The 16,595-nt window shown below is 41.0% G+C and overlaps 1 protein-coding gene across 3 annotated transcripts in view; it reads left to right on the top strand.

Moving 5' to 3' along the window:
* Il5ra (interleukin 5 receptor subunit alpha) overlaps positions 1–16,595 on the top strand; it is a 39,197-nt gene that overhangs the window by 19,262 nt on the left and 3,340 nt on the right. For 2 of the 3 annotated variants that reach the window (XM_052174451.1, XM_052174450.1), the window contains exons 10-11: positions 12,489–12,582; positions 13,579–13,663. In XM_052174451.1, the coding sequence (XP_052030411.1) occupies positions 12,489–12,582; positions 13,579–13,663 (179 nt within the window). The remainder of the gene's footprint in view (positions 1–12,488; positions 12,583–13,578; positions 13,664–16,595) is intronic. The other variant, XM_052174452.1, reaches the window with a different exon arrangement.

Below are 16,595 nucleotides of genomic sequence, written 5' to 3'. Positions count from 1 at the left end.
CAGGCCCCTCGGGGATAATTTGCATGGCTCTTCCCTACCCCTGGAGAATGCAGTAATAATTATGCTCAGCTTGTAGTCTATCAGGCAGTTTTGCTGTTAAGTTCATTTCCTTCAAACTCCTTTCCTTCTCTCCTATATTGCCTTACAAGTGGCCCGTGGGAGCCCCCTTGGATGTTCACTATTGGGCCCAACTGAAATATCACCCATGCCTTTGACATAATGTTCACCCCATTATTTTAATTAAGGTAAGGAAATGGAAGCCTGGAGACATTAAATGACTTAGTCATTGTCAAATAACCAAGAAGAAGCTATTAATGTGTAATTTCCCCAAATAAGTGACATATGAACCAATTAGCAAATTAGAATAGTTTAAATTAACTAATTAACCCATTATAGCCTGAGGTTGTTTCATAAAGAATGAGACACAGAGGAAGTTGGATTGATGATGTAGGGAGCTGGGGTAGGGGAAGTGGCTTCTGCTCTAATTGGTAAGGTCCTTGGTCAGTCCAATAGGCACAGGACATGTAGACAGCAGTGAACGGTACAGCCAGTGAAGAAGCTTGCTCTATCTGCTTGAGATTTTCCTTGAATCTACTTTCTTGCTCTGGGATTTTCAGATCATGGGTCTTCTTCTTCTTCTTCTTCTTCTTCTTCTTCTTCTTCTTCTTCTTCTTCTTCTTCTTCTTCTTCTTCTTCTTCTTCTTCTTCATAAACAATAGTGGCAGTTTTGTTTTATCAGTACTTGTTATCAATTGCCCTCTATCAGCTAGCTTCTGCTTTAAGAGCCGTACTTCCCAATTTCAAATGTCTTTCTCCTTCTCAGTCTTGAAGTTCCAGCTTCTGTTCTGTTGTTATCTCTGCTATCTCCTGTTTCCTGAAAACTTTCCTGTTCTGGACCCTGGTCTCTGAAGCTATATTGTTTCTCATGTCATCTTTTCTCCTCTACTCTGTGACATTCAGGTACTAAGTGTTAAATAAATAATGACAGAAACAAATGTTTCTAGATGTGTATCCTGCCGCCCCTGGAAATGAGAAAGATGGCTGCCTTTATTTGCAGTGGTGACCCTGGTTAGGATCGGAACTGTTTCTTGGTAAGAGGTTAGACTGCCAAGCACTGGACTCAATAGTGGTTGTCAACCTGTGGGTCGTGAACACCTCTCAGGTCACAAATCAGCTATTTTGCATATCAGATATTTACATTACAATTCATAGTAGTAGCAAAATTTCAGTTATAAAAGGCGGTAAAAAAATTTTACAGGTGAGAGTTACCCACAATATGAAGAACTATATTAAAGTGTCATAGCATTATAAAGGTTGAGAACCATTGCTTTATGTGAACAATGAATTTGTTCCACTCTCAGTGAACACTGTATCTGCCACTCAGGACCTGGTATTTTTAGAAATGAGTATAAAACACTTTCTTTAGGCTTAAGATGAGTGGCATTACAAGCACTGGGAGCAGAACAAGGCTCAGTCACCCCAGTTTTCACATGGCTCAGTCAGCAGTGTGGTCACCATCTACAGGGTGACTGCTGCTATCTACTGGGACAAATCTTCAGCAACAGAGACATGCTCATAGGAGATCCTGGCCTTCACTTTCCTGCTATGGTGTGAGACAGTGTGTGTGTGTGTGTGTGTGTGTGTGTGTGATATATCCTGGAGTGGGTGTCCAAGCTAGGCAAAAAACCAATATGGCATGTTTAGTTGTGGTCTGTTGTTATGTATTGTAATGCTAAATTTGCTAAATATTCTATCTGAAGTTCTGGGCCTAAGAGAGAAATCTCATATTTACCAGCTTTTGTTTGTACAAACATTGTTCCTTTATTTAAAACTATTGGTTAAATAAAAATGATTGCAGTCAAATACTGGAGAGATTAGAAATAGGCACTTTTTTTTAGTTACGTGATTATAGAGAAATTGAGAAGGTAGAGAGGAGGGTAGAACAAGGGAAAGATGAGAAGATGTCAGGGGGTAAGGGATTAGGAGAGCTGGCCATGAGGGCTGGACAGTCAGAATAAGAGCAGCCCAGGCAAAAGATGGCAAGTCTCATCAAGGGGTTATTGATAGGGTAGTATATACTAATAGCTTAGGGGGTAGATATCTGCCCAGCTCTAGTGATATTTAAAGTCTTATTCTAAGTATAAAAGTTGTGCATTTTTTATCTGGAAACTGAATGATCATAGGCAGGGTAGAAATATCCCAACTGAGATGAAATAATTACTACCACAGCAGCAACACATAGTCCTGTGAGCTGGATGGAAGGAGGGCTTTTATTCTTTGACTTGGTGTTCATGTCAGAAGTGCAAAACAATTGAGCTCTACCTGAAGCTTATAGACTCAAGAGCTGGGAGGAGATGGGGTTCTCTTGAAGATCACTGACCGTGTTTCTTTCATGATCCACAGTCTATCAAAGAACCTCGAGCTCCAGCTCTGGCCCCTTCTTTCCTCTGTGCCTATAGATTTCTAGCAGCCCCCTCTTCATCTGTCTGTCTGTTTGCCTCTCTCTATCTCTCTTGTCGGTTCCCACCCTTTCTTCTTGAATTCCCAAACGGTTGTGAGACAAGGTACAAACCAGAATAGGGAAGACGAAAGGGTCAGTTTCACTTTCTCTGGGCTTCGAAAAGAATTATGTCCACTTAGAATTTTTCGAGATAAGAGAAGGGAAGCTCTGGGTCAAGATGGGGGGGGGGGCGATGCTTGGAAAGAAACATAGGTGAGCCACCAGCAACAAGGAAAACCCCACTTAGGCCACTGTCACAGCTGCCACTTTGGAATTTTCTTTGCAAGTGGGGGATTTCAGCTGGGCAGACATAGTAGTTGAGTCAAACTGTTTCTTTGACTCAGGCTTTTGTGGTTTCAAGGTTGGCTGAATCTTGCCTGGTAAGCCTCAGGCCAGAGCACCTTGGCTCTGTTGGTTGTTCTACCATCTTGAAGGTAATGTTGCAATAAGCTTTCAAACTCTCTTCCCTACTGCCAAAGATTTTATTTTATGTTATTCTTAATTTCAGGTATGGCCACTTCTCTTGGTGGCCATACCAACAGATCTTCCATGCTTAATAACTTAGGCTGAGGAAGGACTCTATCCCTGGCTCTGGCCCTGTGCAAGGCAAATTTATTCACAGTATCTAGGATATCTCCCCAAATATCATTTCTTACTAGACAGATGGGGGGAGAGGGAGGGGAGAGAGGGGGAGAGAGAGAGAGAGAAAGAGAGAGAGGGGGCAGGGAAAAAGAGAGAGAGGGAGAGAGAGGGAGAGAGAGGGAGAGAGAGGGAGAGAGAGGGAGAGAGAGGGAGAGAGGGAGCGAGAGAGGGAGAGAGAGGGAGAAAGAGAGGGAGAGAGAGAGAGACAGACAGAGAGAGAGAGAGAGAGAGAGAGAGAGAGAGAGAGAGAGAGACCTGCCCAAACCTGGTAGCTTTCTGGGCCCAGGCCTAGTATCCAGTAGCAAGATTGCCTTTACACCTGTGAATGCTGCCTCATGTTCTTATCCCAATTATTGTGTTCCAGGCAGAGAAACTGAGGCTAGGAGATAGACCTTGCTTGAGCTTTGACTGCTGCAGAGAGGTTACCTTTTGCTAGTTCTTGGCCTGCTCAGGCTCCATGTAGGCCAAGAAACGGAGGTGTTTACATTGACCTCTGCAGGCAGTTTTTGTCTAAATGCTTTCTGTTGTGCATGTCACTCATTTCGTGTCTCTCTGCATGTGTATGATACTCCAGTGTGTGTGTGTGTGTGTGTGTGTGTGTGTGTGTGGTTGTTCATTAATAGGTTTTCTCCACCATCAAACCAAGCCAATTCAAGCTAAACTGAGACTATGAAGGCAGGCTTATTGGAGGCAGATCTGGGGAAGAAAATATACTTATCTCACAGGAGAAGCTTAGGGAAATGGAGATGCAGAGAGGGAGACAGGGGAGGTGAGTAGAAAGAGAGAAAGCGCACGCATGCAGAGACAGGGAGAAAGAGGGAGGGAGAAGAAGGTTGAAAAATGTCTGGATTATATAGAGAGAAGAGCCTCTGGGGGAGGGGAAGCCCAGTCCATAGTTGGAAACTTCATGGTAGAGGATGGTATGTGCCAGCCATGCCTTGTAACTAGTAGGGACTGAGGGATGCTGGGAGAAACTGGAGATCAGTTCCACTTAATATGTTTAATAGGCCTCATCTGCCTGTCCGGGGTTTAAAACCCAAGATTCATAAGTGTATGTGTGTGGGCATACATGCGGCTCAGTCTATTGTGGAAGTCACAGGACAGTCCTTGCACCTTGGTTCTAGCATTTGTCTTTGTGCAGTTGTTCAAATCTGGCCAGGTCACACTCAGACTTCTACAGATTCTCCTATCTCATCTTCCCATCTTCCTGTAGGATTTTGCCAGGATTAAAAATGCCTGTACTTCTGTATCAGACTTCCGTGTGGGTTCTGAATGCAGGTTTTCAGGTTTGTAGGAATAAGCCATCTCAGGAGCCCAAAGCAATGCTTATCTTAACTCATATCATTGAGATATGGGATTAGCCGTGACTTCTGATCCCCTTCTTCCTTTATACCCAGAATATCTGGTATTTATGTAACCTGACCTGAGGATTCAGGCAGCACTACAATTGTGGTTTTCCCTTGAGGATCTAGGGAAATTAACTCAATGCCTTTGCTCTGACACAATGCATTAATCTCAATCATAATTACCACAAACATGGATTGATTGGCTTCTGTGGACTTGCACAGACGCTAAGCACTTTATATATTAACTCATTCACCCCAGCTTCAAAGCAATATACAAAATGAAACAAATACACTGTTCAAGGAAGGTCACCCTGGCACCAAGAGACTAGGCTTAAACATCTCCTTTCTGTGTCTACTGGATATCAGCACCCTCTGCAGCCAGCCTGCAGTTACTTCAGCAGATCCACAGGAAAAAAAAATGGCTTCACAGTGGCTCATAAAGAGGAATTCTGGGATTTGTGGGAGCTCTGGAAGGTCCCGGCTCTTTGTGAGAAGCCTGCAGAGAAGAAAACTGTATTTTCTCTATTCTGACCCAACCAGTCTGAGCCTGATGGGTGTTGTAAAAATCATCCCCACCCATTCAAGCCATTCACCTACACAGGGCAGTCTCCATGACCTTGGCACACTGTCCTGCACCTGAGCCCAGTTTCACCAGAACACCACAGCGTTGTGCATTTTTTTAGTGGACTGTGGGTTTTAGTCCTCTATCCCCTCTGTCCCCCTCCCCTTGCCTTCTTAAATCAGAAGATCCCTCTGAGTCCACCTGAAAGCTGCCACAGAAAGCTCAGTCACAGAAGGCGACTTTTGACTTTTGCCTAAATTGGGAACCTTTCATGTGTGACACCACAGCTTCACCCTCTGACCAGAGGAAAGCCAGGGGAAGCTAGTTAAACCCTGTATCACAGACTAATGTATTGACACAATCTTAATTACTCAACCCTGTTGATTCCCGTTTAAACTTCTCCCATTACCTGCTGGTTTAAAAACACAGCAGGGCTGATTTATTTGAGGGGTTCTGTTAATTTGCTAATTAGTCCTTTTGCTCGAAACCTATTGTTGAATAGGAGTCAGATTCAAAATCAATACTGAAGCAGTGAAAGTACAAACTTGGATGGGCTAAGGCTGCACAGTCCTCTAAATCAAATCCACCTCCTTAGAGTTGCCAGTCCCAAATAATAGATCACAGAATTCTAGAGCCAGAGAGACTGCAGTACCAAGATATGAGTCATTTGATGGCACTTTCAGGGCAGTTAAAGGCAGTTAGAGGAAGGCTAGCTTATCATCACCTAGAGATTTCCTGACCTCTGTGATCACCATCTAGCCTCATCCAGTGCACACTTCCCACAGAATTTCCAAGAGGTTCTTTGTTTTATGGTCAAATAACTGAGATGTGAAAAATGGAAACCAAAGTACACAGAACCATATGACTGAGGTCTCATAAACACTGAGTTAGTAAGGTCTGCAGAATACCCAGACATGAGGTGGAGGGGCTGAGGGCTTTTCCATAGTAGACTATGGCACTTCCCCTCTCAAAAACTCATCTGTATAATCAACTGAGAGTACCCAACCATTTCTAAAGAAACCTCTGTGGTTTCATGATTAATAGCTTGTAAAAAAAAAATGCCCCTTAGGTCAGACAAATGATTCAAGTTGCCTAGAACTTTCTCTTATTTTTTCTTTCTATTCCCACATCCCAAACCCAGCCTCAGGATTACTTAGAGTCTTGCCCAGGAGATTAGAAAGGAAAGCTCGAGGTCGTGTATCCTAAGACATGAAAACGTTGCTCAACTTTTAGCATACTGAAACACTTAATAATTTTGACTCTCTCTGCATATATATATATATATATATATACAGTATATGTATGAGTATATATATATATATACAGTATATGTATGAGTATATATATATATATACAGTATATGTATGAGTATATATATATATACATACAGTATATGTATGAGTATATATATATATATATATATATATATATACACATGCGGTATATGTATGAGTATGAGTATATATACCGCATGTGTATATATATATATAATCAAGAGTGTATATATATATGTGTGTGTGTGTGTGTGTGTGTGTGTCTGTATGTGTGTATGTGTGTGTGTGTGTGTGTGTGTGTGGTGTGTGTGTGTGTGTATGTGTGTGTGTGTGTGTGTGTGCTCTTGTTTCTTTTTCAGCCAAACTAGAGAAGGATTCTTAATAAGATTCATCTTTTTCTACTCATTAAATCTCTCTTTCCCTCCCTCCCTCTCTCTCTCTCACTCTCTCTCTCTTTCTCATTCAGAAAACAACTAGTGACACAGCTCAACAGGTAAAGGTTCTTGCTGTCAAGCATGATGACCTGGCTCAATGTCAGAGACCCACATGGTGAGAGGAGAGAATCCAATCCTACACATTGTCCCTTGATATGCACAAGCTCTGCTCCTCAGCTGGTCAGATGGGAGGGAGCCTGGAGAGGCTAGGTTAACTCCTTCCAAATGCCACCTGGGAATATACTTCCTAGGCAGTAATTTCTCCATAGTGAGAACTGTTTTAGTTGGGTGAACTAAAATCAGTTGCCTTGCCCTCTATGATATTTGCTCGTTTACTGAGAATCCTCACTTATCTACATAAGAAGTAAGATGATTAAGCCAGTTGAAAAGATTTTTGTAATCATGGTCAGAGGATAACGGTACTGTTATCAGGACTTGGCATATCAGGCTAGAGGATATTGTATAATTTGAGCCACAAATGATTGAGTGTATAACCATGATAATAGTTGCAACACTTTCTGTTCTTTTCACAGGACTCAAAGTCTTGCTGTGTGTCTTTGTAAAGTAATTATGAACAATTGGACGACATGTTAATGATTTTTTCAATGCTTTTTTAGGAGAAGAAAACAATAACAGCAAACAGTACCATACTGTGCAGTCCTGCCTAGCCTGTAACTTACTATGTTGATCAATCTGGCCTCTGACTTGCTTTTATCCTCCTGTCTCTGCCTCTCAAATGCTGGGATGACAGGCTTATCTCATTATTCCAGTGTGTGAAAATGCCTGCTTATAACAGATTCAAAAATGTTAAAAAAAAAAAAAAAACAACTTGAGTTTTCAAAGATTTTTTTCTAAGTATGTTGCTATGTCTGACTATATATTTATGTATATGAGTGTGATGCCTTCAGAGGCCAGAAGGGCTCAGATCATTTAAGCCAGAGCCATAAGATGGTTCTATGCATCCTCATGTGTGTGCTGGGAAGCAAACTCCAGACCTCTCTGCAAGTGCAGTATAAACTTTTAATTGCTGACCCATCTCTCTAGCCCTAGCTCAGGATTTTAATAAAGTGCTTCTTCAGTGCTACCTATAGCTTGGGAGTGTCAAGGACTCTGGATGTTTGCAGAGTAGCCAATCTCACAGAGTCATGGACTGTGTTTGGAAGGATTTTTTTTTTTTTTGAGTGACCAGACCCAGTATACACCTTTAATTACTTCTAGAGCATAGCCTCTCCAAAGGCTATGGACCATATGACCACACCAAGTGAAGAGTAGAACTTGTGCTCAAGAACACAAGCATTGTGAGCTTCATCTCAAAGAAAATATAACTCATCAGGTCAATTCAATGCAAGACATCGTGTTCAAACACTGCTGAGTAAAGAAGAGGCTTCAAAAATATACATCTGACACAAAACAAGCTTTTACTGCAGTAAATGTAGACCTAGCCATAAAAGGGATGATGTTCAGGGGGGTGGTGCTTGAAAACAAAGAAACACCTAGAATACACTAAGTAATTAAACACCTAGAACGCTCACTATACGTGAAGAACATCTGGGTTACAGTCTGTAAAGAAATGCCAAAATACATGAAGTAAAGCCAGCACACATGGCACACCCTCAATATTATGGATGCCAAGGAATGGGCTGGGAATCCTACATTACATTTAGGGCTACAGTCATTGGCCAATCCTGGGCTTTGTTTTTTGTTGCTCTGAATGACAGTTGTGTGTCCTTAGTTGACTATGCTCCGTTTCTTTGTTTCCATTTTTCTATCTTCACAGGAACCTCTGGGAGTAAATTAGTGCTGTACCACTAATTTGTGTCTGGCCACTCAAAAATATACATATAAAATATGTGCAGAGGATGAGTGTGTAGTTAATCCTTGTGAGTGATGACTTTTTTACTTTTTGAACTTTATAATAAAGGTGGAAATAAACTGCTTCTGTAAAATTAGTCTTGTTTAAAAAGTATGTAAGGAAGTGATGGTAGCCTGGCTAGAATAAATATTACCAGAAAAAAAGGATCAGAAGTGTGGTGGATTATCAGGATCTTGTGTTATAACTTGGTTTGAGGTGAGGTTACCAAAATGTCCAGTTTCACTGCAAGTTGGGTCTGGAACCCAGGTCTCTAGACTAAGTAAGGGTAGATGCAGAATCAGAAGCATAAATCCTTACATTTAAGACACACATAAGAATCAGGTATGCTGAGAATGGGAGACAGGGACAAGAGCTATAAAACTTGGAAATAATCTGTGTCCCCAAGGAATACAGTTTGGGTCTTGAAAGGACAGAGAATGAAATGGAGAAACTAGTGAAAGAAGTAATTACTGACTGCTTCTGTGTTTCTTTTGTTGTTTTGTGACAGCCTCTCCCTTCCTATAGCACTGGGGAAGGGTTATCTCTAACTCACCTTCCTTCTATCTTGGCTTTTCAGATTCTGAGATTACAACCTAGGGCTTGGTTGACAATAGGTCTGATGAAAAGAACACAAATTTGGTTTTGACTGTTCTTGGGTTTTCAAAATGTGAGTGTGGGCTGTGGAGATTTTATAGTCTAAACCTAGAGCTACATGTCAGGGCAGTGACAGGAAAAATAAAGACTTTGGAGGTTTTGTAAGACCCCAAAAACCAAGGGTGCCCCAGCACCCTACACCCCGGAAGGCGACACCCAAATCACTCAAGAGAAACGGTCTCGATGCAATAGCATGAGGATTTCTTTATTTCCAGAATTCTGGGTTCCATAGCCGCCGTGCACCATGCAGGGTCAGGAGACTATGGACCCCGAGTGCTGAATTGCGACAGCTTTTATAAGTTTACGACAAAGCCCGCGAATCACAAACCAATCATTTCTTAGCATGGAGAGCCCACGAAATGCGAGCCAATCAGTTTAAATTATCGGAGCCCGCGCTCAGAGAACCAATTAGTTTCCTATAAAGTCTACAGCTGCATGAACTCCTGCTTAGGGGTAATGGCATAAGTTTACAGAAGCAAGATAAGCTTAGCCCATTTCCAGTTACCTCATGGGGCCAGGATCACCTATTCCAGGCCTTTCTGCTAGCTCTAAACAAAGGGCAGGCTCTGGAATGTGACCTTTTACCTAGTTTCTTTTTAACAAAGCGAGATAGCATTTTAAACTCCTGATTTCCTGGGGTCACCATAGTCAGGCCGTATTTTTCATCCCTTCAGTTTCAAGGAATTAAAATGTGAAGGTCTGACAAACAAATTTGTCAATGCTCAAAAACAGACTGTGATAAAAAATGGCCAAAGTTCCCTTTCCACTGAAAGGGAAAAATGCTGCAATTTTAAAAGAAGGAAGTGCCGTAGAAGGATGGGATCCTTTCAGTAAAGAGTCATGGGTTCCTTTAACTCAGCTGTGGATAGTTTGAATTCAAAATGGAGAAAGCAATGGTATGATAGGAATATATTACATACATATATGAAAATGTCCTAATGAGTCCTGTGATTTTTGAGCAATTAACATATGCTAATAACATTTTTGAAAGTATGAGCTGGGGATATGCCTCACTTGGTACAATGCTTGTTTAGGATTCACAAAGCAAAGGATTTAATCCTCAGCAGGATATAAGGAGATGTGGGAGAACACTCAGGAAGTAGAGGCAGAAAAATCAGAAATTCAAGTTCATCCTCCACTACATACTGAGTTTGAGGCCAGTCTAGGAGTACATGAGACTTTGCCACAAAACTTATATTAAAGGAAAAGAAGAAATTTAGCGGAAAGATCAGAAGACATAAGGTTAGGGCAGAAATCAGGGATCTTTGGGTTTTTTTTTTCTAGAAAGACCTTTCCAGTGGCTATAAAAGGAGTTTCTGAGGTATGAAATACAGAAGCCTGAATCATTTTTCCATTATTTATTGATTCATTTTATATCCTGATTGCTACCCCCTCACATAATTCCTCCCCCTCCCCATTCCCCTTCTCCTCTGAAAGGTTGGGGGCTCCTCGGTTATCCCACATGATGGCACATCAAATCTCTGCAGGGGTAGGTGGATGCTCTCCCACTGAGGCCAGACAAGGCAGCCCAGTTAGGGGGATGGATTCCACAGACACAGAAGCCTGACTCTTTCTTCATAATCCAGTTTGGGCAGTGAGAGAAGACAGTATTTGGTGATAGCTAGGGAAGATGGCTGAGCAGGGTCATAGCTTAGTCAAGATAAAGGATTCTATAAATATTTGAAAGCAGAAAGGAAGAGATTAAGGAGGAGATTAAAGCTTTGGGAAAGTGGAGAAGAAACCTGACCAAAGACAGGGAAGAGATGGGAGGCAAGAATTGTCAGCATTAAATCCAGACATCTGTCTCTCTCCTATGATAAGTGAACAGGTTTTAGGGCTTTGAATGACTTGAAGCAGTTTTTTTTTTTTTTTTTTGGTTTTGTTTTTGTTTTTTGTTTTGTTTTGTTTGCCTTAGGATATTCACAAGTGCTCAAAATCTCCATTTACATGCATTTCTTGTTGCATAGAAGAAATCTTAGAAAACTAAGGTTTTTTGTTTTTTGTTTTTTTGTTTTTTCCTTGCTTTTTATATTGGAGTAACATGGTTTGAACCTTGCCACAGTGCTTTCTTAGCACAGCTATCCTCAAATCATGGCCTGAGTCATTATTTGCTTTCTGTAAATCTCCCTGATGGACTTGAAGCTGCAGGATGGGAAGTGTCAAATGCATTCTCTTAATCACTGAGTCACAGTAACTTGTGTACCTGACAAGGGCCTAACAGGTACTTGCTAAATGGATGGATGGAAGGGTGGGTGGATAGATAGGGAAAGAAGGATGGATGTATGGATGAATGAAGGAATGAATGAATGAGTGAATGAATCAGCTCTCTTCCTAGGAAAGAGAACTGACTGTAACTCAGGATTTGCTTTTGATCTCTGAAAGTGAGTCCAGCAGTTTAGCATAAACAAACACTATTTCCACTAGCAGCATTTAATCAGGGACCTTTGATTTTTCAGGACTGCATTCGGGAAATTTAAATAGGCAAGCAAGCACCTTCCTTGCCCCCCATTCCACCCTGCTTTTCACAGTCTGATGTAGTCTTTAAAGGTCATAGAAGGATCTCCTGTATAGAGAATAGAAACCCGTTAGAAAATAGGAAGGTATTTAAACACTTCCCATGCTGATGCTGACAATGACAGGCTTTTTTACTTCCTGTTCTGTGAAATGGGAAATGAAGGGAAGAGGGCCTTTAAGGATAATTAACAGCCATACAGTACATACTATAGATTCTAATACATGCATCACTATGAATATTTTCTCATACTTCCTCCATAAGTTTCATTTCCAAGTAGGCAGATTTCACTATAGAAATAGATTTCACTGTACATGAAGTTACTGAACAGCCTAAAGCTTTTGTAGCTTTTCTCCCTAACACCCTGCTAGGCATCTGAAGCTCTAAGCACCAGCACCCAGGCCAGGCGGCACAGGGTAGAGGTGGGCTCCACAACACTGGCTGATTGAGTGAATTAATCAGGCTTAAACTAGTGATAATTGAAAAGCCCTTAGTGCCATGGTTTCCTTTCCCATTATAACAACGTTGTGAGATTGGGTGTTAGCTCCTTCGGCAGGTGAGACATCTGAGGCTCCTTGCTCCATTGCTCATCCTTGCCTGGCCCCACTTGGTACCTTCAGTTCAACCCAAACCCTCTGATGCCCCATCCTTCTAATTTTATTTATCTTCCCTGACTTTGATTTTGCTTTCTCTCTCCTTTCTCTCTAACCAGGAAAGGAAAGGAAGCCCTCGGTAGAATGGCAACTCATTGCGATCTCAACAGCTGTCTGCTTTGCCTTGTTAATCTTCTCACTCATCTGCAGAGTGTAGGTATTTGTTCCATTCCAGAGCTATGTTTCCAGTCTGTGGTGGAGCCCTTACACAGGGCTCCTGGTTATCAGGTGAAACTCACATCATGGTGTTTTAGGATGTTCACCAGTAGAGAGGAGACCAAAATAAAACATGGCATACAGCAGTTTTAAAAGACACAGCAGTCTTCAGCCCCCTTACATTCCTCAAACTGTTGACTATTTTAATTACTATAGAGGTTTTGGCCACTGTATTCTTTTCCTTCCTGGCTTCCCTTTCCACTCTTGCTTGTCTTTTGACATCTCCTAGGAAAAGGCAGCAGTCCAACCAAGCCTGAAGTCACTACACTGCCTTCACATATGGGCCTCTGTGGTTAGGGGCTGACCTCTGCCTTGGCTTTCAAGTTTCTGGTCCGGTGAAGTGACTATCCTTAGGTCAAATGCAAATTCTCTAATCTAGCTTCCTAGATCTCACATCTCATCTTACAGCCTGCTAAGGGTTACATCTGATCTCCCCCACACCCACCAATCCCACTCTCTCCATCAATCACTAAGGCAAAGTTCTGGTTTATCTTAAGAACTTAGCATCTAACTGCCATGTTAAACGGCATTACCAAGGTATATTTAGATGCTTGGTGTGAGTGACAGTCAGCAGTTCAAAGGAAAGGGGAAAAAAAGTGGGAAACTATGAAATTATCACAGCTAAGGAGGAAAGCTAGAATGAGCAGTAACTGAGGAGCCAAGAGAAAGATATTGCTGATCCGCTTCAGAAGTCAGGTTTGGCAATGAGTGACAATGGCAATCAGTTCTGACTTCCTCTTCCCTGGAGATCTCAGAAGCCACATGCCAGCCTGGCAGCACCCCAAGGTTTTCAGTGATGAAGATGTTTAGAAATCTTAGCCAACGGAGAATCTAAATTTATAACACAGCTACATATGGAACTAATTTGCTCAATGTTTGAGTAGAAATTTAGGCAAGTGGATTATACTCATCCAGTTCCTTCCCTGTTGTCAGGTGTCACCTATGGTCTAGGCTGTTTCCACCAGTTCCAGCCCCGAAGAGTAACATCAAAGATCTCCCTGTGGTGACTCAATATGAGGTAATACTAAAAGACACAAAGAGGTGGCATGCTAGGTGCCCAGAGATGAGTACCAGGTGATAAAGATTCCTCTCTGTGTCTATGTATATATGCACCAGTTAATACCTGTATGTATGTATGTATGTATGTATGTATATATGTGTATAAGTATGTATATATATGTGTGTGTGTGTGTGTCTGTATGTCTGTCTCTCTGTCGTGTGTGTGTGTGTGTGTGTGTGTGTGTGTGTGTGAAATTATCTATAGATCTTATTATTGTCTCTACATTTTGGGAAAGTATTATTCAATAATAAGAGCTCTTCCCATTTAAACCTGAATTTCCACTTCATATATATCATCTTTTAACTGATCTCAGGTAATTTCTCTAAGAATGGGAATCTTAAGCTCCTTTCCTGTACATAAGAGGCACAGATGAGATCCTGACAAACCAATGTTATCAGGACTGCTGTAGCTTTGCTGTAAAATTGACACCATATAAGCAGAGGTCTAAAAGCGATCCCCACCCCAAGACATTTTGGTTAAATATTTTGAATTGTTATGTACATTTTAGAGCTGACCTATCAGTTTTCTATAAGGGGGGAAAGAGTGGTAAGAGGGGATGGAAGAAATATAGGCAGATGGATTTTTTTAAAGACAAGATATCACTAGGTTGCTCTGAACCAACTAGGACTCACTCTGTAGACCAAGCTGACCTTAAACTGAAAGGTCCACTTGACTGTCTCTTGACTTCTGGGTTTAAAGGCAGGAAACTGAAAATCTCTGATAAATCTGAATTTTTGTGATTAATTGGGGTGAAGGGAGCAACATTCTAATTCTATTGCCAGCATGCTCATATATTGAGGTCTTTAGTTTTGTCAGCAACATTTCAAGATTATCCGTATTTCTGTTCTATTGTGCTCTGTTGACCTTATCTTTCAGTAGATTGGCTACTGAGATAGAAGATAGCAAACTCTTCCAATAAAGACATAATAAACATTTAAGGTAGACTGGTTTGTTATAGTGTGTCTATGGTAGTAAATGTTCTAATGAATAAGCATGGTTGTATTAGAAAACTTTATTCACAGAAAGAGATACTAAGCCAGATTGGGCTTCATTTACTGAACTTTCCTAGCAGACTTATATGTTTCTTCAAACAATGTGGATGAAGTATCTCATGTCTAGTAAGAGAGGAAGAGAGAGGTTGGTGAAAAAGCCATCATCTTGGTGAAAATAGTTAATTTCAGCAAACTCCAAAGTTTCTTTAGAGTTCTTTGTAGTTTCAGTTTGACATGACTTATGGACAGTAGGTAACTAAGCTATTGAAGTAAAGGATTGATTCTGGCAAAGCATTGATGGTGCCTTGTGTTTGATCCTTATATTCTTCACTGAGGGAACAGCCCACCCATGCTGGCTCACTTACGGTTCTTTGGAAGGGAGCAAATCATGTGTAGATCTACCTCTGTTCATTTAAGTGTAACTGTTTCTTCCTCTTTGTTGCTCTGGAGGAAAATAGACTGGAGTCAAAAGTGACACTTCCACCTTTTGTCTGGTTCTCTTAATGGGACATTTGAAGGCTGATACCTAATTTCCCTGTAGAACCTGGAAAGAGTCTTGTAATAGGCTGAGTTTGGTGAAGGAAACTGGTTTAAGAGCTTAGTTTCTGGACTTCTGAATTCTTGATAATTAAAATCAATTCATGTGTGTAGAATAAGGACTTGGAGCAGATAAGCTGTTTTCAGAATCTGAATAGGATTAATGTCAACATTGCCTGGCTTCTCAGGGTAACTTACTTTGTGCACCCATGGTGGAGTTTTACATGAAAGATTGTAGAGAAGGGAGAGGCAAGTCAGAAACATGAATAGATAATTAGGGACTAGAAAAAAAAAGTAATATTATATGGTGTTACCAGTATTATGGTCTAAAATTTCAACCTAGGATAGAGTATGAGCAAGTAGAGAGCTGGCCACAGCTGGACTACACACAGCTGTGTTGTGTTCCAGCCTCTCCACCCAAAGTCAGCAGCCATCCATTGCATTCCATTGCCTGGAACCCTGGTCCAAGAAAAAGAAGGTCCATTCTTGTCATGGGCACCATGACCCCTGGGAAGTACCTGACTAGTGGAAAATGAAGCTCTCTATTTTGAGAGCTGTTTCCTAGTGATGAGGGTAAGGACATGGTTCAAGAATGCTTGTAGATGTCAAAGACTGTGATATTCAACTCTCTTAGGTAAAATTGTGCAGCATTCACTAGATTCTACACATTCCACCCTACACTGTAAGTCCTCTTAAAATTACTCCAAATAAGCCCAATGCATATGCTGTGGGGGTGGCTATTCCACTGCTTAGTCTGAGGAATAAAAACAAGAACTCATGCCTGAAGCTAAAGATGCAAATCAGTGGGTTTAAGCACTTACTGTGACTTTCACCCACATACTTGGTAGGAATGCTCAAAAAGCACAGACCTGAGAAGACATGGCCAGCCTGGAGCTGTTGCTAAGTGAAGTTTTGTTTCTTCAGACGTCAGCATAGAAACTATTTTACAAATTCAATAGAAAGTTACCATTTTTTAAAGATCTTACCCTGAATTTTTAAATTTATTAGAGATGAGTTTCTAGTTGACTTTTTGCAGTGTTAGAGAGATTTCTTCCCCCACATTATGCCCACTATATAATATGAAGTATATGTAATTCAGAACCATTTATGTTGTTTTTAACCATTTAGGTTTTTCAGATAATTCCCAATATATAACACTTTTTGTGGAATGGAATGGGTGTTGAGAATGTGCTGGATGAGTACATGAGAGAAAATAAGACAATCTTTTATAGGTGATATCTTTAACATAATTTCTAATTATCATTGCCTTTATGTGCTATATACAAAATTAGGTAAAACAAATGCTCCAATTTATCAGAACCTTTTTATTTTTGAAACAGTTTCATATAGTTAAGATTGGG

Source organism: Apodemus sylvaticus, chromosome 2 (assembly GCF_947179515.1).
Source record: "Apodemus sylvaticus chromosome 2, mApoSyl1.1, whole genome shotgun sequence".
NCBI lineage: Eukaryota > Metazoa > Chordata > Mammalia > Rodentia > Muridae > Apodemus > Apodemus sylvaticus.
The sequence above is the reverse complement of the archived record's forward strand: the minus strand, read 5'-3'. Positions and strand labels throughout refer to the sequence as shown.